The sequence below is a fragment of the Macaca fascicularis genome, chromosome 5 (assembly GCF_037993035.2).
Source record: "Macaca fascicularis isolate 582-1 chromosome 5, T2T-MFA8v1.1".
Lineage (NCBI taxonomy): Eukaryota > Metazoa > Chordata > Mammalia > Primates > Cercopithecidae > Macaca > Macaca fascicularis.
Window position 1 is genome coordinate 149,959,609 of NC_088379.1, and position 23,656 is coordinate 149,983,264.

A 23,656-nucleotide genomic window follows, 5' to 3' on the forward strand; every position below is an offset into this window, starting at 1 on the left:
CTGACTTTATTGTATCCCCAGTATCTAACATATTACCTGGCATCTGGCAGGCCCCACAGCATTATTCACAGAATAAAGCATGAATCTGTTTTGTATGAAATGCCAGACTACATCTCTTAAATAATCTATAGTATAAGTTTGTGGTCAAACAAAAACAAGATACAATAAAGTTTCTTAAAAATATAGATGATACTTCTTCTTAAAAATACAGATGATACTTTTCTGTATAACATATTTTAGTTCCAAAAGGAAATATGCCCCAAATGCATAGTTACCTCAGCTCCACTTTAGAAATAAGTCATGCATACAACAAATAAACATTTTCAAAAATTCTATACATTGTTTCCAGAGAACGTTAGAAGATAACATTTTTTGGCCTAAAAATTATGTGTATCACACCAAAACATTCTACAATGACTTCAAAGATGAACTAAAGTTAGTTATGAAACTAATTTTTTTTAAAAAAATCTTTTAAACTATCTAAATTCAACAAAAACTATTTTTCCAAAGACTTGATAAATTACACTTTCTGTCTTATCAAACCAATTGATATTTATAGATACTGCCTAAGTCATTCCGCTTTATGTTAAATTGTTTAAAATAGGCCCCTCATAAGAAAGTAAATATAAGTAGATTTTGGGATCAACGAATAGAGCCAGAGCTTTTGTTGCATCTTCTTACTCTATCACATACATTAGTGGAATTCAAATTATAATAGGAAATATTATTTTATCAGAAGAACTGACATATGAACCACTTCTGTCAAAGTACCATATATGGACTCACATGGTTGTGCTACTGAAATAAGGACACAAGTAGAGAGCGAAAGGCCACATGAAACCATGGGAAAACATTACAGCTCTCTTTAACACTGAAGACTTATTTCAAGCCTCTTTAAAAAAAAAATCACTTGGTAACAGCTTTATTATGTGAAGACAAAAACAGGGCTTAAAATTCACTTAAGTACTCGATCTTGTGCTCTATCAATATTTTATCCTTTCATGGCCACAAATTTTAGAAGCAATAAACCAAAGGACAACTTTCACATATGCTGAAAGTATCTACTTAACCTTAACAAGTTGTTTCTCATATAACAATATAGAAATAATTTGAGAACTGTCACAGTAAGTCTAAAAAAACACTTTAGTTTCATATTTAAGTACAAAATATTCTACAATAATTTTTAAAAACAACAATAACTAGTTAGCAAATTGAAAAGGACTTTAAGTATCCTTGAATTTCAGCTAGAGATATTTTCTAAAATGCTATAATGGTCACATTTAAAATATAATGTTCTTTGGTCTGTTGCTCTAAATGATTAAAAAAAAAATTATCTCACACATTATTTTCCCTTCTGAGAGCAAAAGAAAAGAACAACATTATATCAAAACATAATGCTAAAATGCAAAAGATTTAAGAATTTAAAAACTACCATCTTGATCTGAAAATTTCTCTTGAATAACATGAATTCATACACAAAAGTAACCCAACTGAGATGAGGCATTCTGCAAAGAAAGACAATGTAGACTCAGAAATGCTAAATTATCACTTCTATACAAAAACAGTCTCTTGTGTAGAAGCAATAAATTGCAAACATCTTATAAAATGTTCTTAAATTGTTGGTTTTCAATTTATGTGGAATGGGATATTTTGAATACAAGAAAGTACAATGAGAAGCATAAATAATTTCAATTTTGTCATTAAACATATTCTGTTTGGCCAAATTCAGTTTTAGTATCTTGTGACTACTTAGCAGAAAGTTCATTTTAAGTCCTCTGGTATAGTGGTTAAAATACACATTCTAGGGTATTAAAGGAAGGGTCTGATGCCTTTGTAGAGAGTTATCAATAGAAGTAACAAAGATCTAGATACAATACATGCTTCATAACTAAAATGAAGGAAAATAGGATAGAAAAGAATTTATTGCTAAATAAAGTAGCTATCAGCTTTTCTCATCTTAGACTATTTTTTCAGTTACTACTTCAAATCAACAATTACAAAGAAATAAGCATTTCAAGTAAACAAATTCATAATTTCTAGTAAAAAAAAAAAAGGAAAATCTATTAAAACATTTCAATACACACTACACTACACCCTCCAGTGGGCAAGCATCCATGGAAAAATATAAAAAGATTTAGGTGGATTTTCCACTCAGTTAAATCAGTACTATAACTAATTAAATGATGACTCTAAAAACCTCATAAAAAATTCACACTATTTTAATTACTTGTTTTAGTATCTGAGTTAGAAGCAGCAAAGATTTTTTATATATATTTAGATATTGTGCTAGAATAACAGAAAAAATAAAACCATGATCTGCTTCATCTTTCCTTAAAAAGCAAAGTGCCATCAGGCTCTTATTTAACTTAGAAAGAAAAAAAGGTAAACAGTATAAATCTCATACAAAGATGTATAATTAAAAGATAAAAGTATTCATATCATGAGCTGCAAAAGCTAGGCACTAATAATTTAAAGAAACATCCAAAAATTATGGTTCCTTAGTGAGAACTATTGCAGAAAAGTAGTATGTTCAATAAGTTTTCCAGGAAAACAACTCACATTATCACCTGGTAATATTTTGTATTACTGGTCTCATGAGGCTATGTGGTCACTAAACAGAAATATAAACACTCAGAAAAAATTAAGAGACTACCTATAAGAGCTCTTTTTCTATATGGCTAATGTTTCAGCACTTAGATGACATAATAGAAGCAAAGACTAGATTAAAAGTATTTTACAAGGTCCAAATATCACTTAAAGTTTCTCCTGTTAACTTCTCAAAATCCTTATTTAATGTTAGTAAAATTTACAATAGAATACAAAACATCTTTAATACAAATACCTAGAAATTTCACATGAATATGTACACTTCCCAAAAATGCATCAAAGAGTTCTTGCATATATATTCTCTAGGAAAAACTAGTACAACTAAGATTACTTGAGGTCTTGAACTTACTACAAATAGGCTATGAAACTAGAGAATAAAGGACAACAGTGACATCTAGTGGATGTTTCAAATATATACCATGTATATCAAATCAAAACATTTTATTGCTAGTGTTTCACTTATCACAACTGCCTGAGGAGCTATATGATAAATCTTTAGTTATAAATCAAAAGAAGCCAACTCTACTTACAAAAGGTTTATCAATATGAGTGATCCAATCATTTGATAATGTGAAATTTTTAATAAAGTACAATTTAATATGTCAAGTCATCAGAGAACCAAACACTAAATGTATCAGATATGTGACTAAAAGAAGGGCTGTCAGTTGGTCCAAAAATAAGAGGCCAGGTGCGGTGGCTCAAACCTGTAGTTTCAGCACTTTGGAAGGCTGAGGTGAGTGGATCACTTGAAGTCAGGAGTTCGAGACCAGCCCAGCCAAGATGGCAAAACCCCGTCTCTACTAAAAATACAAAGGAGGCTGAGGTAGGAGAATCACTTGAACCCGGGAGGCAGAGGCTGCAGTGAGCTGAGATCAGGCCATTGCACTCCAGCCTGGGTGACAGAGTAAGACTCTGTCAAAAAAAGGAAAAAAAAATTGATTATGATTTTTAAAAAATTTTAAATATTCTGAATTTAAAAAGCACTGGGTGAACAGAAGAACTTAAGAAAACTACAAGCTGATTTATTTGTTAATCTATTCAAGCACAGGAAGTACAGATCAACCAGCATGGCCTGTCAGACAAAAGAAGACAAAAGAAGAAATGCTTTTAAATTAAAAGAAAACTATCTAATTTACAACAATTTTTCAAATTTTCAAAAGCTGAAATTAGTTTTCAAGAAAGGTTTCTTAAAAGTAAGGGCTGGGCATGTGGCTCATGCCTGTAATCCTAGCACTTTGGGAGGCCGAGAGAGGCAAATCACTTGAGGCCAGAGTTCTAGACCAGCCTGGCCAACACAGCGAAACTCCGTCTCTACTAAAAATAGAAAAAATTAGCTGGGCATGGTGGCACATTCCTGTAATCCCAGCTACTCAAGAGGCTGAGGCATGGGGATTGTTTGAACCTGGGAGGCAGAGGTTGCAGTGAGCCGAGATCACACCACTGCACTCCAGCCTGGACAACAGAGTGAGACTCTGTCTCAAAAAAAAAAAAAAAAAAAAAAAAAGTAAGTTAAGATAATTGTCCATAACAAGACCAAAAAGTTAGCTCAAAGTAACAAACAACTTGAGTTCAGATGTCAGCAAGATGGCACTCCCATGTTCACTGGAGCTTTATTCACAATAGCTAGGATACAGAATCAACCTAAGCATTCATCAATGAATGAATGAATGGGTAAATAAACTGTGGGGTATATATACCCAATGGAATATTGTACAGCCCTAAAGAGAAGGAAATCCTGTCATTTGCAGCAGCATGGATGGAACTGGAGAACACTACTGTTAAATGAAACAAGCCAGGAACAGAAAGATAGATACCACATGACCTTATTTATATATGGAATATTAAAAAGTTGAACTCAGAAGCAGGAGAATGATAGTTTCTAGGGGCTATAATGGAAAGAGGGATTGGGAAGATGTTGGTCAAAGGGTACAAAATTTCAGTTAGATAGGAAGAATAAAATCAAGAGATCCAGTATATAACATAGTGACTACACTAATAAACAAAGTGTTATATTCTTGAAGATTGCTGAGAGTAGATTTTGAGAGTTCTCACCACAAAAAAGTGGTATGTGAAAGTAATGCATATGTTAACTAGCTTTATTTAGCCATTCTACAAAGTATACATATTTCAAACCATCATACTGTACATGATACATACAATTTTTATTTAATAATTTTTTTAAAAAAACAATGAATATCTCAAAGGACAAAACAACAACAAAAATATCTTGGACAATATCCTCACCTGTTCTTATCTGTCAATACATATGCAGTACATGTCATTTGTATTAAGTATTTTATTACTAACTCCGATAAGAAACATAAATTTAGAGACACAGTCTTAATATAAACATTAAGTCAAATAAGAACCAAGACCACAAATTAACTTAACTGGAGACCTTTCAAAGATCACAAGTGCTTCCCAAATCTCTCAGAACCACCAGATTTTAATGATTATTTAGGCTTAATGATTTTCTGACCCAAAAATGTCAACAGCCAGAGCTTGATAATTACGTAGTTCAAAGTTATTGAAAATACTTCTGAAATACTTCAGGACTAAAGCACTGTCCTAATAACTTCACGTAGGATAAATATATTGTGGTATACTCAAACAGTGAAATACAACTCAGAAGTAAAAAAGAATGAAGTAGTGACACTTGCAACTACATGGACGAATCTCAAAAACCCTAGGCTGAGTGAAAGAAGCCTTACATAAAAGTTATATCCTGTATGACTCTGTTCATATGACATTGTAAAACAGGCAACATGGATCTATGATAAAAAAATCAATCAATCTATAAAATCAGTATAATAGTTCTTTCTGAGGGTAAGATAGAGATGAAGACTGACTGGGAACAGATATGAGGGAATTATCTGGAATGGTGGAAATGTTCTATATTTTAACAGGAGTTGGGATTACATAAATGTATGTGTTTGTCAAAACTCACCAAACAATATACTTAAGATTATGCAAAATTGTGCATAAATTTTATCTTAAAAAAAGAAAATTAAGCAAATGTTGATAAATCTACCAATATATCACACTGGTAATTGGGGTGAAATGGGCAAATACACACAAATTATTTTTAAACGCACAAAAAAATTAGATGGACATATTGTAATAAAGCAAATATAGCAAAATATTAACAACTGAAGAAATTAGGAGATGACTATATTGGGGTTCACTGCACAATTCTTTGAGATTTTCCGTAGGTCTGATAATTTCAATAATAAAATATCGTGGAAAAAATAAAGAGAACAATCAGAATTCAGAAGAAAATAAATTTTACACTCAAACATGTTTTCTCCAATATTTTCCTTTTATATATTAACATTTTAACATATCTAATGTAATGTCAACTGTGACTATCTTCTAATAAGTAAAAGTTAAAGGATGACATATTTTTAAAAATTTGAAAGACATACCCGAATTTCTTGAAGGTTGTGAAAATTATTTCCTACTCTGACTGAGATCTTGCTTGGAGTATAGCTTTCATCAGATTTGTAGTCTGCATAAATACATAATGTCTTCACTGTTGTTTTTCTTCTAAAAGCAATAAAGTAAAAATAACATGCACTTCATCATATGAAAAGATTTCCAATGCATCTTATCTTCTGACTTCAAAAATCATAGTTTGCTAAAAGGAGTATTTGAATCAACATTTTCATATCCTTTAATTTCAACAATAAAAATGAAAAATGTAAAAATATAGGTCCAGATAATATGTTAAATATAGGTCCAGATAATATGTTTATTATACAGACATCTCCTATGTAGAACATGGTCAAGAGCCAGATGCAAGCAAAGAAGGATCAGTTAAGCCAAATTAGGTACTTTATCATGCAAACAAGCATTAAGGATTTCCATCCACTTCATTTGTATTTTAGACAAAGAAATTATTCTCATAAGTTTGGTTTCCTTTGCTAGGTATGTACTTCATTTCCTATATTAATACTTGAAAATAACTAGCTAAGTGAGGAACTGAGTCCAGCAAAGAGAAAACTACTTTTTAAAAAAATAGAACAACCTAGTTTTAATGCAAGAAACATAATTTTGCTGTTGATTTTTTTCTTTCTTTCTTTTGCTATTGATTTTAAAACATACATATCCTAGGGAAAGAAAAAATATATAATAGAAAATGAACCTCAGAAAAAATGCAAGTGGCCAAAAAAACCATGAAAATGTGTTCAACATCTAATAATCAAAGAAAGAGAAATTAAAACACACAGAGATATAAGTTTTATCATCATATTGGAAAATATTTAAATGACTGATAACACTCAAATTTGATTAGAAAAGGGTGCTTTCATCGCCAGTTAGTAGAAACACAACCTTTGACCCACTAATTCAAACTTCTGAGAATGCATTAAAATACAGTAACACAAACACTCAAAAACTGATGTCTAATGAAGGCTGGCCTTGGAGAAAAAATGGATGCAGAAAAATCTTGTCCTGTGATTAAATCACTAACAAATTAAAAACAGCCTAAATATCCATGGCAATAAGGTTTTGGTTAAATAAATTACATTATATCCACTCAATGAACTGCTATACAACTATTTAAAAAAATCATGTACATATATAGTTACACTAGAAAAAAGAAGATTATAAAACAACATATGCAAAAGAATCACATTTGGGGGAAAACAACAATTTTTTAAAGGCATGTAAATCTATATTTGTGTATAGAAAAAGACCTCGGTGGAATTACCCAAAAATAGTAAAATTGACTGCTTTCGTGGGATGGGACCATAGGAGATCTTTATTTTCTTCTTTATGATTTTTATATTTTCTGAACAATTTTTCAAAATGAGCATGTGCTATTTGGCCACCAGGAAAAAAATATATATATATATCTAGGTGATCTTAAAAACCTACCCAAAAACCCATTAAGAAATCTATTTACATGTGCTTTAAAAGTTAAGTTCTAGTATAAACTGGCACTAACTTAGTAACAATGAGCTCCTTGAACAGAAGTAGTCTGTGTCAAAAGTCAGCCTATAAAAACAGCAGGGGCTCTGTAGCTCTTAGTGAGGAGACCAAACTTCTGCAGCCTAAGCTATTCTTTAGAAAGCAATACGGAAAGTTAAAGACTTTTCCTCAGATCAAGAGGTAAAACACTAAATACCCAGGAACTGCTGACAGGATAAATACCATTACTAGGTTTTTAAAAGAGGCCAAAGGTATCAAACTGACATCTTTCTCTCTGCTGAGCCCGGAAGGAGACAGGAGAGGAAGCAAAGAAAGAAAGGAAATTTTTGAAGACCTTTTTCCTTGATGAGCCATAAGCAGGAAGTAAATGATCTCTCTTCTTATGAAGAGATCAAAGATCACGAAGATGGCTCTTAAGAACTTTTTTTTTAAGGAAGAAAAGAAAGGCAGATCTAAAGGATCAAGTTTTTTGCTCAGAATAATTACATTTCTAAATTGTGAAATTCAGGTACACTTATTCACTGCCTTCAAGATGATCAGGGCAAGGTTCGAAAAGCAAAGAATACTAAAAATACTAGTGATAAGAAAAACAGTAACAGCAAAGAGCAAGTGAATATTTTGTGTCTGACCCAGAAGTAATGCTCTATACATACTGTCTCATTTATTTCTCAATGTTGTCAAATAGGAACTATTATTATCTCTGTTTTTCTGATTAAAAAAAAAAAAAAAAAAAAAACCCATAACACTCAGGTTAGTAACTGGCTTAAGGTCAAAAAGCTAGTAGGAGGGCACAGTTGAAATTAAAAAATGTATCTGTCTACCTCACATGATTTTAACCAAAACTTCCTTTTAATTAATTGTGCTTGGTTCATTCAATAGTCATTGATACAAGTTTACAGGAATAGGTAGGTATCTGTAGTTCTTTAAATTTTATCTAAGCCATGAGTTATTATCGTAAGGTTCACATACCCACAGAAATCGTATGTATGATTTGCTATATAAATAGTTTCACTAAATTTGCATAGGAAACTGTGACCTCACCAAAAGTTTAAAACAATTAAAAGGTAGAGTAAAAAATTTTAAAACCATTGATCAATTTTATCTCATGATGAATTTTAAAAATAGTATTTCATGGAAAACCATGCTATTTTTCAAATAGCAATGTATGTGATACCATTAAACGTACAGACTATTACACATAGTGGCAGTAGCTCAAACTGCTCAAAACCATCAGTATAATAATAATCACTCCATAGTGAATGTTCACTATATGCCAGGCATCATGCTATATTTGTAGCATAAGATATTACAAGAGCGGAGAAGGAAGAGGGCAATACTTCCCTATTTCTGATGACATAAGTAACACTCCTGGACGCTCTCTATCCCCTCATTCACTACACCCTTTCTCCTGAGAAAGAGCTTCTAGCAGGAACCAAACATTTGCTTTGTTCTTTCAGGCCACCAATTTAATAAAGGCACATGCTACCTAGTCCAGTGGTAAAACTGGATAGGTAAGACTGTTTAATTCTAGGGTTCAATAATAGGAAACACACTTGACTGAAGATATAATGCAGTTATATTTCTCAAACATCAGTTCTGTCCATTTTATAAAGTTGGTATTTTGGCCTCCTCCTGCTACCACAGATACGAGCACCTACTGAATAATTTCTCATCGGGTTTGGAACCCATGAAATTCCGATGGAAGACATTAGTGACAGATATTCCTAGATGCCTAACCTAAAATCCCTTTATCCCCTCTTTCTTCATAGTATCTGGCTAAAAGATCCAACTTCCCTTAAAGTTAGGTATAGCCATATGACTAAGTTATGGCCAATAAGATTTAAACAAAATGATGGTGTGTACTAAAGAAGGTTTCTTTAAAAGAAAAACATGCCCCTTTTACCTTTCGCATCTACTCCTTCCTGCTGCCTGGGATATGGACATGATAGGTGGAATTCCAGTAGGCATCTTGAACCATAAGACAACCTTGAGGATAAAATCTACAAGCTAAGAATGAAGGAATGTAAAAAGAGAAGGGAACTGGGTCCACAAACACACTGTGAGGCTGCCATACCACTTCTGGACTGCCAGGCTCCTCTTACACAAAGAGGTAGAAGAAATAAATTTCCACCTTGTAGAAAACACCATTATCAAAAGCTCTGTTACTAAAAGTTCTGATTTCTAATTAATACAGCATTACTGTGTCTGTAATGAAGAAACTGAGGTTCACATCAGGTTAAGCAAGCGGTCCTTGTTTACACATCTAGTAAAACACAGAGCCAGAACTTAATCCAGGTCTATGTGACAACATTATATAAGAGTAACTAATAAACCCTAAGGTACAAAACTTAAAGCTAAATGTATTTGATAGATGATAGCTTTACATTTAAAGTTAAATGTAAAAAAACAAAATAGTTACAAAACATGTTTTTAAAATCATTCTTCTTAACATGCTAGATACATTACCAGGAGGTTGAGACAAAATAAACAGAGTCCACATAGTTGTTTAAATCAGAAGCAAATATTTATAAATAACTATATTCTTCCATATATGTTCCTGGTATAAAAGTTACAAATGCAGGCCAGGCGCAGTGGCGCACGCCTGTAATCCCACCACTTTGGGAGGCAGAGGCAGGTAGATCATGAGGCCAAGAGATTGAGACCATCCTGGCCAACATGGTGAAATCCTGTCTCCACTAAAAATACAAAACTTAGCTGGGCACGGTGGTGTGTGCCTGTAGTACCAGCTACTGGGGAGGCTGAGGCAAGAGAATCGCTTGAACCCAGCAGGTGGAGGTTGCAGTGAGTCAAGATTGCGCTACTGCACTCCAGCCTGGTGACAAAGCAAGACTCCACCTCAAAAAAAGAAGTGAAAAATGTCCTCTGTATCAATGTTAACAGGATGCTAAAATGAAAGTTTTCACTGAAGACTACAAAACAAAGACCATGTTTTGAAAGGATATATGAGACCAAATGCACAATTTTCAGCAGATACGGTCTTAAGAAAAAGTAAAATAAAATAAAACAAGAAAGTCTGAGATGTCTGCTCATGAAGGTTAACTGCTACATGATTTGCCTTCCCACCACAGACAATTAGAATACTGGAGAACATATCTGAAGCATCCACAGATGCTGAGCAACAGGCAACACAGGCCTCTAGGTCCTGAGAGAAAGGAAACACAAGAGGTGAGACCTACAAACAAGTAGGTTTTTGGCTGCAGGCAATTTCGGGACTGCAATGTGAAGAGGGAGAAGCCAAAGAGAATCTGGCAGTCTACTGAATTGATGACGAAGGAGCTACACAAAGGAAAACTCCAGAAATATACATGGGGTCCCCTTCATTTTATGCCTGAACACAATATGAACATGCATACAGCAAAACTTCACAAGGATAGGCAAAGAACAAGCACTGGGGAAAGAACAATTACTGGAAAGCAGTAAGCTAAACAATTTCCAGTGGGCACAGAGGACTGTGAATCATTAAAGCTCCCAATAACCAAAGTGGAAAGTCTTCTTTAAATACCTAAGACATTCGTTTGCAATCCCACACGAGTCAAGTCTTAGTAATGAGGCTAATCTTGCCCAAGAGAAATGATCTTAAAGAGTAGTCTAGGGACCTGCGGAGGACCTCAAGACTCTTTCAGAGGATCAGCAAGGTCAGAACTATTTTCTTAATATTATTAAGATGCAATTTGCCTTTTTCAGAATCATTCTCTTATCAATATGTAGTAGAGTTTTCCAGAGGCTATCTGACATGGGATGTTGTAACAGATTTAATGAACAAGCAGAAATGAGACTCCAACTGTTTTTTTGTGAACCAAAAACGTTCACGAAAAAATGTAAACAATGACACTCTTCTATTTTTTGTTGCTGTTGTTTATTTGGGAAGAGACAGTTATTTTTCATAAAATTGTTATTTATGTTGTTAACACATAATAGGTTAATTATTGTTTATTTTTAGTGAATAACTAAACAATTTAAAGTTTCTAATCTATAATTTCTAAAATAGTAAATAATGAGATATATATATAAAGATTTCTGGAGCACTCAGTAAGAGTTTAAAGCAGTACTGAGACTAAAAAGTTTGAGAACTGCTGCTCTAAAGCAGGGCTTGGTAAGCTACAGCTTGCAGGCCAAATGTGGACCACCACCTATTTTTATAAACAAAATTTTATTGAAACCAAGTGATATTCCGTCATATACACATTGTCTATGGGAGCTAACACTACAATGGCAAAGCTGAGCAACTGCAGCAGGACATATAAAGAAGTCTTACAGCTTAACAACAAAAAGACAACCCAATGTAAAAAGAGGGAAGCGACTTAAGTAGTCATTTCTCTAAAGAAGATACACAAATAACCAGGAAGCACATGAAAAAATGCTTGATATCACAAATCATGAGGGAAATGAAAATCAAAACTATAATGAGATAGACTCATTAGGATGACTATCATCAAATGTTGGCATGGATGTGGAGAAACTGGAACTTTTGTGCATTACCAGCAGGAAGGTAAAATGGTACAGCTGCTGTGAAAAACAGTATAGAGGTGCCTCAAAAACTTAAACACAGAATTACCATATGATCCAGCAATTCCACTTCCGGATATATATCTAAAAGAAATGAAATCTGGTACTTGAACAGATATTTGCACACCAATGTTCATAACAGTATTATTTACAACAGCCAAAAGGTAGAAACAACCCAATGTCTTCTGACAAATGAATGGATAAACAAAATGTGGCACAGTCATACAATGGAATATTATTCATTCTTAAAAAGGAATAAAATTCTGACACATGCTGCAACATGAATGAACCTTGAAAACATTAGGCTAAGTGAGATAAGTTAGACACCAAAGGACAAATATTGTATAATTCCATTTATATCAGGTCCCTAGAACAGTGAAATACATAGAGGCAAAAAATAAAACACTGATTATCATGGGCTGGAGAGAAGAGGAAATTGGATGGTTATGATTTAATGGGTTCCACACAGGATGATGAAAAGTTCTGAAGATGGAGGTGGTATTGGTTGCACAACACTGAAATGTACTTAAGGACACTGAACTGTACATTTAAAAATGGCTGGCCAGGCACAGTGGCTCACGCCTATAATCCCAACACTTTGGGAGGCTGAAGAGGGTAGAGCACCTGAGGTCAGGATTTCGAGACCAGCTGATCAACAGGGAGAAACCCCGTCTGTACTAAAAATACAAAATTAGCCGGACGTGGTGGCGCATGCCTATAATCCCAGCTACTTGGGAGGCTAAGGCAGGAGAATCGCTTGAACCCAGGAGGCGGAGGTTGCAGTGAGCCAAGATCATGCCATTGCACTCCAGACTGGGCAACAAGAGCAAAACTCTGTCTCAAAAAATAAAATAAAAAGGCTATAACGGTAAATTTATATTAAATATTTTACTACAAATAAAAAAATCTTTATTATTACTTACCATCTCAACAGAATAAATACTAAATAAATAATTAAATATTGAATTTGATTATTTACCATCTCAACGGAATAAAGAAAAACCATATGATCCGTATGAATAGATACAGAAAAGGCATTTGAGAAAATCCAAAAATGTCTCAGGAAACTGGGAAAAGGGAACTTCATAACCTGATAACCTGAAAGGTTACCTTAGTTTCTTTCTAGAAAGGATGAATAATCCTCATCAGGAAGCTGGAGGTACTACTATGTGAAAAAGAAGATGATTAATATACCCTCAATAAGAGAACTGCAGATGAATCATCCATAGCATTAAGTGAATGTGGTGGCTGATTCTCTGAACCCGCAAAAGCATCCATAAGATAATAGCTTTAAATATATAGCCAGGTACAGAGAACACCAATGCTATATCACCAAGACAGAACTGGCAATTACAGACTTTCCTTCTTTTCTGACCTCTTCTTCGTTCCCATACTAGCAGATCTAACAAATTCAGAAATGTGAAAGGACCAAAAAAAACCAAAAAAAAAAACTAGGCAGGGTAAGTGAAGCAAACTACACCCAACTTGCAACAGGCCCAAGTTTAGGGAGAGGAATAAACCTTAAAAGAAACTTTAAAGCAAGACTGAGGCTTTCAGTATTCACTAGAACTGAACACGTCTATTTCTAAAATATATTTTGCCATTTGAAATAAACAGAAAACTGGGTATGTTACCAAAAAATGTGCTATATGCTCCCCACCAAGTCCTCATCCAGAGCAGAGAAAGAGCTTGTTCTAATTTAAAAAGACAATGAGATATAAAATAATGTTACTTTATATATGTTACAATATATGTTCACCTTAACAGATCAGTAATACATATAAATTATTTCTAAAACCTACATGCTCAACTACCTGAGAAACTGCTACATAAATCAAGAGTTGCTTATTTTCTATGTGAAGAAAAAAACATCTAAGGAACCAAATAGTTTGTTTAACAAAATATAAACTCCAAATTGAACCTCTTTCAAACTTGTTTGTAATACAATTTTTTTCAATAAAGTTCATGAAAACATGGATGAAGATCAAATGGAAGAAAGCTGAATACTGAATTTATATAATAAAGGTAAAAAAGTTAGTTCTCAAGCGCTAAAAAAATCTACCCAATCCTAAATCACAATCCTAAATTACACCAGATGGTTCAGTCACAATCTTTGACAATAAATATTTAACATTTCCTTTTGGTGTTCATAATTCAATATGTAGGTGACTAGGAAAGTCCAATGAATATCTAGTTGAGTCTAATGATTTATAATGTATTCACAAGTATTAATATACTGTGATTAAGCCTAGCATCTATTATGTTTTTTTTTTTTTTTTTTTTTTAGGAGACAGGGTCTCGCTCTGTCACCCAGACTGGAGTACAGTGGTATGACAAAAGCTCACTGCAGCTTCAAACTCCTGGCTCAAGCAATCCATGACAGCTTCCTGAGTAGCTGAAACTACAGGTATGTACCACCACACCCAGGTAATTTTTTAAATTTTTTGTAGAAACAGAATCTTGCTTTATCTCCTAGGCTAGTTTTGAACTTCTGGCTTTAAACAATCCTCCTACCTCAGCCTCCCAAAGTGTTGGGATTACAGGCGTGAGCCACTGCACCCAACCTATTATTTTTTAAATGACATCAGCACTTTAATTTTTTCATTTGTTCTACTTTTAAAAATAAGGGGAAAATGCAATAAAGTATTCTATAATTGCACAAATGCTTTTTTACAAAGATACCTAAGCTGCTGAAACTCTAGTGCTACCAGGCAATAGGTCCTGTTGTTCACCTGTTACCTGATACTTTTTAAAAACCTAAAATTAATCCAAAGAGATGATCAAGCAAAAGTATAAATTTCACAAAATTATAAAGTTTAAAATTTATCAACAGTGTAATTTGGGGAGGGGGGTAAATAAACTAATTTGTATGATTTGGCTTAAGCAATTTACACCCATACATACATTGGTATTTAAGTATATATAGGATTTTATTAAATTTATAAAGTACTTTCTGTTCAAAGTGCTTTAAATGATAATGGAGTTTATTGCTATCAATGTTTTCATTTCAACCCAGGTTTTAGGAAATACAGGTTTTTAAAAAATTTATAATTTATCTTTCATTAGTAAACTATCAAAATTTCTCTTGAAAATGAAGCAAACCAGCATAACTTTTCAATATTTTTCTCAGCATTCTTCTATCCTTTTCTATTTCAATAAATTTCTTTGTGACACAGAAATCATTTTAATGTAATTTAAAAATGTATAATTGTTATTACCATGACAAAAATATCAAGATTACATTTAATAAAATTTGTAGGAATTTTGATGAAGGCAGATCAAACAAAAGCACAAATTTTGCTTTGTTCTTACTCAGCTTAATATTTCAGTATTTATCAGCAAACAGTATTTTAAATCAGCAAACAAGTACATTAATCCATATAATCCACATTAAACTAAATTACTCCCCAATTTTCCTTAAAAAATTATTAACAAATTTTGAAATTCTTCCCAAGAGAATTAGCTCTTTACAAATAGAAAATAATTCACTTTATCTTTCATAAGAGCAAAAAGCTTCTCTATTTTCCATTTAAGCACAAAATTACACACTCAAAGAACATTTCATTTTCTTATTATATTTTTTCCTTCCCCCTTAAGACTTTTTTCTCCTAACTGCCAAGAAAAATTACCTCTCTTTTTGAGGAGGGCAGAGGCCTTTTTCCCTTCATTTATTTATGTAATAGGTAACAGTTTTTAATATATTCTATTCACATTTTTATGAAGATTATTTCTTTGCAATTTCTGCACGGCTGACAGAACAGGAGATTCCTCCAAAGAAAAATCAAGAACTATGAAAATGTTCCAAATTAGATTTTCCATGTATAGGCCCTGTGATACTTAATTGCTAGTGTGTCTATTCTTGAATTTGGAAATACTTCAAACTTTAAATTATGTTCATATTCTAACATTTAAAGCTATTTCACAAAAAAAGTATGCTAAACACATTCAGTAAGTGAAGCATAATGTATTTTAATTAGACCTAATCAGAACCATTAGGACTAAACATGAGCTTAGAGGATCACGTATCTAACCATCACTTATTCCAATAAATACCCAGGTTCAAAACTTTTCTGACAGGTAACAACTATTACTATCAAGCAAATTATCTTTGATCAGTTCCAATTTTTAAAAGTTTTCTTTATACTAAGCCATAACTGGTCTTCGTGCAGCTCTCACCTTTTGGATGAAGTTTTTTCTTATGAGGTGACACATACAAAAAAATCTAATTCCTCCACAAAATATAAATCCTTCAAACTATGGAAAGAAAGCTACCATGTCCCCTAAAGTTTTCGGCAGACCATATGTTCCAAATTTTTTTTTTATTATGGTTTGGCTTCAATCCCCTATTCTGTCTACTCTCTTCTGAGCACATCCTAGACCTTCTTTATCAGTGTTAGCAGGGGAAGCTGACACGGAATACAATACACCAGGAGGTCTTCATACATTCTATGGTTACTTTATTGCATCCCAAAATCATACTAGCTTTTTTAGCAATCACATCACGCTGTTAACTGAAACTAAACTCATTGTCAACTAAAACTACTTAAATATCTTTCACACTTCTGGCTTTGTCCTCCTTTCCCATCTTGAGTTTACACTCTTCAAAAGGAAGGAGGAGAAGTGGATTAAATATAGAACTATAACTTTATAATACATTTATTATTTACTATAAAGAGACTAGTACTTAACTGTCATTTTAATTTTAGCAACCATCTTAAGAAATAAAACTTTTATTTAAAAAGAACCTCAGGGTTGATCAGAGCCAAGGTGGGCAACTAGACGCGGCCAGGAAGAGTTTCATTCACCAAGAGACCAGACCATCAAGAAGACAGGCATACTCTGAGCAGACTGTCAGAAGGAAGGCACTGAGAGTGGACACAGGGAGGACCAAGCAGACCCTGGGCTGAAAGGGCAGTAAGCTAGGAACCCTGAATGGGGTTGCTGAGCACCAGGACTCATTTCTGGCCCTGAGCAGCTCCTGGGGAAGGAATTAATTAAATAGGCATGGAGTAGTCCACTCTCACCACGTATCCCCAGAATTCTAGCTGCAGGAGGCCGCATAACCCTCACGGGCATCTGAACTAGCAGGGAGTGCTGCTTGGGAGAGTTAGCAGGCACAGGACCCCAGCCTGTGTGGAGCCCAGAGGGTTGGGCATGGGAATGGCTGCAGTGGAGCACAGCCAGGGATGCCTGTCCCCTAAGGATTGCCATGTACCTCTAGGTGGCTTTGGCCTTTGTTGACTGTTGGACCTGGACAAGATAGGGCTATCTTACCCATGGAATGGGGCCAGTCTGATCTGAGCAACACCTTGTCTGCCAGTCTCTCCCAGGGTCCCTGCTTGGCCATGTCTGATTGCAGCACAGCCTCAGAAGACCTACTGGGGTGCTTCCCGGCGGCCACTGACACAGTTTTTTCACCAACAGACCCCACCTAACCATCAGAAAGCTTTTGCAGATGGGCTGCTGCCAGCATACATCTGCCCACAGACTTCCCCTGACTGCTTTGACTGCACCCCTCATTGTAGTGTTGTTGCCAGCAGACTGGGAACACCGTGGCCCCTCCAGTGCAGCAGTTGCTTAAATTGAAGGGCCAGAGAACAAGGTTTTGGGTCTAGTCAAAGGCCCTCTGGATTACAGCATTCAACCCACAAGTGCTGAGCTGAGCCTTGGTATCCTGAAATCATCCAGAAATGAAGCCAGTCAACTAAACCCAACTTGCACCACAGTCAAATCCTCCATGACATCAAAGAAGATAAAAGCAAAGAAGCTCATCTAACAGACCGCAACTTCAAAGATTAAAGGAACATTTTCCCATACAGATGAGAAAAAAACAGAGCAAGAATTGTGGCAAGTCTAAAAGACAGAGTGTCTTCTCACCTCTAAATGAGCACACTAGTAGCCCAGCAATGGTTCCCAGATTGAAATGACAGAAATGACAGACATTTGGAATTCAGAATTCAGAATCTAGATGGCAATGAAGAACATCAAGATGCAGATGGAAGTTGAAACCCAATCCAAGGAATCTAAGGAATCCAGTAAAATGAATCAAGAGCTGAAACACAAAATAGCTATTTTAAGAAAGAATCAAACTAATCTGATAGAGCTGAAAAACTCACTACAAAGATTTCATAATACATTCATAAGTGTTAACAGCAGAATGGACCAAGCTGAGGAAAGAACCTTAGAGCACAAAGACGGGTTCTTCAAACCAATTCAGTTAGACAAAAATTAAAAAGAATTTTTTTAAAAATGAGCAAAACCTCGGAGAAATAGGAGATTATGTAAAGAGACCAAACCTACAACTCAATAGGGTCCCCGAAAGAGAGAGAGAAACAACAAGCAAATTGGAAAATATATTTGAGGTTATTGTCCATGAAAATTTCCCCAACCTCACTAAAGAGGTTAACATTCAAATTCAGGAAATTCAGAGAACCCCAGAGTACAGAAAAAGTTGGTATTAATCCTACTGAAATGATTGCAAAAAACTGAGAAGGTAGGACTCCTCCCTAACTCATTCTAAGGCCAGCATCACTCTGATACCAAAACCTGGCAAAGACCCAGTAAAAGAAGAAACCTCAGGCCAATATTCTCGATGAACATCGACACAAAAATCCTCAATAACATACTAACAAACTCAATCCAGCAGTGCATCAAAAAAATGCTAATCCACCACAATCAAGGAGGCTTTATTCCTGGGATGTAAGACAGGCTCCACATATGCAAATCAACAAATGTCGTTCATCACATAAACAGAACGAAAAACAAAAACCACATCATCATCTCAAGAGATGCAGAAAAGGCTTTCAATAAAATTCAACATCGCTTCATGTTAAAAATCCTCAATAAACTAGGCATTGAAGGATCATAATTCAAAATAATAAGCGCCATCTATGACAAACCCACAGCCAACATCATACTGAGCAAAAACAGGAAGAAGCATTCCCCTTAAGAACCAGAACAAGACAAGGATGCCCACTCTCACCACTTCTATTCAACATATTTCTAGAGGTCCTAGCCACAGCAATCAGGCAAGAGAAAAATTAAAAGGCATTCAAATAGGAAGAGAGGAAGTCAAACCATCTCTGTTTGCAGACAACGTAATTCTCTACCTAGAAAACCCCATAGTCTCTGCCCAAAGACTCCTAGATCTGATGAACAACTTCAGCAAAGTTTCAGGATACAAAATCAATATACAAAAATCAATAGCATTTCTATACACCAGTAACACCCAAGCTAAGTGCCAAATCAAGAACACAATTCCACTCAAAACAGCCACAAACAAGAATAAAATACCTGAGAATACAGCTAACTAAGGAAGCAAAAGATCTCTACAAGAATTACAAAACACTGCTGAAGGAAATCAGATATGACACAAACTAATGGAAAAACATCCCATGCTCATGGATAGGAAGAATCAATATTGTTTAAAAAACAAATGGTCATAACTGCCCAAAGCAATTTACAGATTCAATGCTATTCCAATCAAACTACTGACAGTTTTCACAGAATTAGAGAACTATTCTAATATTCATATAGAACCAAAAAAGAGCCTCAATAGCCAAAGCAATACCAAGCAAAAAGAACAAAGCTGGAGACATCACATTACCCAACTTCAAACTATACTTCAAAATAACAGTAGCCAAAAGAGCATCATGGTACTGGTACAAAAACAGACACAGAGACCAATGGAACAGATTAGAGAACCCAGAAATAAAGCTGCATATCTACATCTGATCTTCAACAAAGTTGGCAATAACAAGCAATGGGGAAGGAACTCCCTATTCAATAAACTGCACAGGGATAACTGGCTAGCCATATGCAGAAGATTGAAATTAGACCCCTCCCTTTCACCATATACAATAATCAAGATTTATAAAAGACCTAAATGTAAAACCAAAAACTATAAAGTCCCAGGTAGAAAACCTAGGAAATACCTAGAAATACCTAGAACATAGGACCTAATAAAGATTTCATGACAAAAACTCCAAAAGCAATTAAAACAAAAATGGAAATTGACAAGTGGGACCTAATTAAACTAAAGAGCTTCAGCACAGCAAAAGAAACTATTAACAGAGTAAACAGATAACCTATAGGATGGGAAAAAATATTTGCAAATTATGCATCTGACAAAAGTCTAATATCCAGAATCTATAAGGAACTTAAATTTACAAGAAAAAAGCAACTCTATTAAAAAATGGGCAAAGGACATGAACAGACATTCCTCAAAAGTAGACATACAGCCAACAAGCATATGAAAAGATGGTCATCCTCACTAATCACTAGAGAAATACAAATCAAAACGACAATGAGATACCATTTCACACACCAGTCGGAATGTTTATTATTAAAAAGTCAAAAAAATAACAGATGCTGGTGAAGTTGTGAAAAAAAGGCAATGCTTATACACTGCTAGTGGGAATGTAAATTAGTTCAGCCATTGTGGAAAGCAGCTTGAAGATTTCTCAAAGAATTTAAAACATTAACTACTATTCAACCAAGCAATCCTATTACTGGTTATATACCCAAAGGGATTTAAATCATTTCACCATAAGACAAATACACACACATGTTCACTGCAGCACTATTCACAATAGCAAAGACATAGAATTCAATCTAGATGCCCATCAACAGTGGACTAGATAAAGAAAATATGGTACATATACACCATGGAACATCACACAATCATAAAGAAGAATGAAATCATGTCCTTTGCAGCAGCATAGATGCAGCTGGAGGCTGGCATCCTAAGACAACACAGAAACAGAAAACCAAATAGTGCATGTCCTCACTTATAAGTGGGAACTAAACATTGAATACATGGCTGGGTGCGGTGGCTCACACCTATAATCCCAGCACTTTGGGAGGCCGAGGCAGGTGGATCACCTGAGGTCAGGAGTTTGAGACCAGCCTGGCCAACATGGTGAAACCTTGTCTCTACTAAAAATACAAAAATTAGCCGGGCGTGATGGCGGGCACCTGTAATCCCAGCTACTTGGGAAGCTGAGGCAGGAGAATCGCTTGAACCTGGGAGGTGGAGGTTGCAGTGAGCAGAGATCGTGCCACTGCACTCCACCTGGGAACCAGAGTGAGACTCCGTCTCAAGAAAAAAAAAAAAAAAAAACACATTGAATACATATAGAGACAAAATAGGGAACAATAGACATGGGTGCCTACTTGAGGTAAAGGAAAGGAAGAAGAGGACTGAAAAACGATCAGGTACTATGCTTAATACCCGCATGACGAGATAATTTGTACACCAAACCCCAGCAAAAGGCAATTTACCCATGTAACAAACCTGCACATGTACTCCCTTAACCTAAAACAGAAGTCAGAAGGAAAATGAATAAATCCTGCCTAACGTCTGCTTTTGTAAGATAAAATTTAATGAGAACAGCTAAATTATGTCATTTATGCACTGTGTAGGGCCGCCTTTGTGCTATAATACTGGAACTGAGCACTGTAGCTGCAAAACAGATGAGATGGCCCACAAAGCCTAAAATATTCACTATCTGGCTTGCTGGAAATTTGCTGATTTGTACTCTAGGACAATAAAAACAAACAACTAAAAATACAATGCTATAGAACGTTAAAATACATGGTATAAGGCGGGTGCAGTGGCTCATGCCTGTAATCCCAGAACTTTGGGAAGCCAAGGCGGGTGGATCACAAGGTCAGGAGTTCGAGACCAGCCTGACCCACATGGAGAAACCCCGTCTCTACTAAAAATACAAAATTAGCTGGGCATGGTGGCACATGCCTGTAATCCCAGCTACTTGGAAGGCTGAGGCAGGAGAATCACTTGAACCTGGGAGGCGGAGGTTGCGTTGAGCTGAGATCACTGCATTGCACTCCAGCCCGGGCAACAAAAGCAAAACTCCAAACTCCATCTCAAAAAAAAAAACAAAACAAAAAAGATGGTATAAATGGAACAAGATAGCCGAGTTAACTGGTTTCCAACTATGTCAATAAATTCAGCCAGGCCCAGTGGTTCAGGCCTGGAACACCAGCATTTTGGGAGGCTGAGGTGGGAGAAATGCTTGAGGCCAGGAGTTTGAGACCAGCCTGGCCAACATAGTGGTCAACTGTCTCTATTTAAAATTTTAGGCCGGGCGCGGTGGCTCAAGCCTGTAATCCCAGCACTTTGGGAGGCCGAGACGGGCGGATCACGAGGTCAGGAGATTGAGACCATCCTGGATAACACGGTGAAACCCCGTCTCTACTAAAAAATACAAAAAACTAGCCGGGCGAGGTGGCGGGCGCCTGTAGTCCCAGCTACTCGGGAGGCTGAGGCAGGAGAATGGCGTAAACCCGCGAGGCAGAGCTTGCAGTGAGCCGAGATCGCGCCACTGCACTCCAGCCTGGGTGACAGAGCCAGACTCCGTCTCAAAAAAAATAAATAAATAAATAAAAAATAAAATAAAATAAAATAAAATAAAATTTTAAACATTTGATAATAAATACATTCAAAGCATTGACAAACATGTGGCTGTTTTCCTTTCCCCTCAAAAAGCATTTTCAAAAAGGAAAATGTCCTGAAAGGTTCTAAGTTAAATTTTTTTTTTCCAAATAAAAGTAAAAATTTGAGAAGTTGTATGAATATTCCACAGTTAAAAAACTTACAATCACCACTCAGGGTTTACTTAATATGATACATCAAGGCACTGTATTGGGCCACAAGCAAAACATATTTTACTGGAAGTACCTTCAAAAAATAAATTATATTGAAAAGTATATTTGAGAAACATCTACATAAAAGGAACTATGCAACATACCATAAGAAAATTCATAAAAAATAAGACAGAGTAAATTTGAAATGCTAATGATCTAACCGAACAGAAAAATAATCTCTAAGACTTCAGAGTTTAAAAAGTGTATTTCATTGTAATTTCTATCTTTAGTTTTTATGTAAATAAAATAGATTTCTTTGTCTATAACCTACACTAGATGAAAAATTTGAAAATGTATTACCTGAACTGGATGTTCACTAAATGAGGCTGGGAACCATCTGATTGCCAGTAAGTTTCTAGATTGTCGTCTCGTAACTGATCCACTCCAAATCCTAAAAACATCAAAAGTGTCAATAAATGCCCGTGAAAAAGCAAGAACTATACATGAAAAATATAAAATTAACATATGTATTTGTCCAGAAATTTTGATAAACAGAACGGTCAGAAATATTAAATTTATTTTTTATTTTATTTCTTTTGTAGACAGGGTCTTGCTGTGTTGCCCAGGTTGGCCTTGAACCCCCAGCCTCAAGTGATCCTCCTGCCTTGGCCTCCCAAAGTGCAGGGATTACAGGCATAAGCCATAGCACCCAGCTGTGAAATTTAAATTAACCACAATTCTTCTACCCTTTTATTCAGAGCTCAACTCTGAGAGAAATATCACTTGCACATACAAAGCCTATATTAGGATCGAGTTATTTTGTTGTCACCTTTTTACAAAACATTTTCTAGGAGATATTATTTTTTTTTTTCTGAGATGGAGTTTCACTCTTGTTGCCCAGGCTGGAATGCAATGGCACAATCTCGGCTCATCACAACCTCCACCTCCCAGGTTCAAGTGATTCTCCTGCCTCAGGCTGCCA

The 23,656-nt window shown here is 35.2% G+C and overlaps 1 protein-coding gene across 7 annotated transcripts in view; it reads right to left on the reverse strand.

Annotated features, from left to right (window-relative positions):
- Positions 1-23,656, reverse strand: part of ANAPC10 (anaphase promoting complex subunit 10) — a 115,524-nt gene that overhangs the window by 75,889 nt on the left and 15,979 nt on the right. For 4 of the 7 annotated variants that reach the window (XM_005556003.4, XM_065545548.2, XM_074040525.1 and 1 more), the window contains exons 3-4: positions 23,035-23,125; positions 6,033-6,153 (exon numbers count right to left, since the gene is read on the reverse strand). In XM_005556003.4, coding sequence (XP_005556060.1) covers positions 6,033-6,153; positions 23,035-23,125 — 212 coding nt within the window. Of the gene's footprint in view, positions 1-3,311; positions 3,520-4,687; positions 5,822-6,032; positions 6,154-23,034; positions 23,126-23,656 lie in introns of those variants that run through there. The other 3 variants (XM_065545547.2, XM_005556005.4, XM_074040524.1) reach the window with 3 other exon arrangements.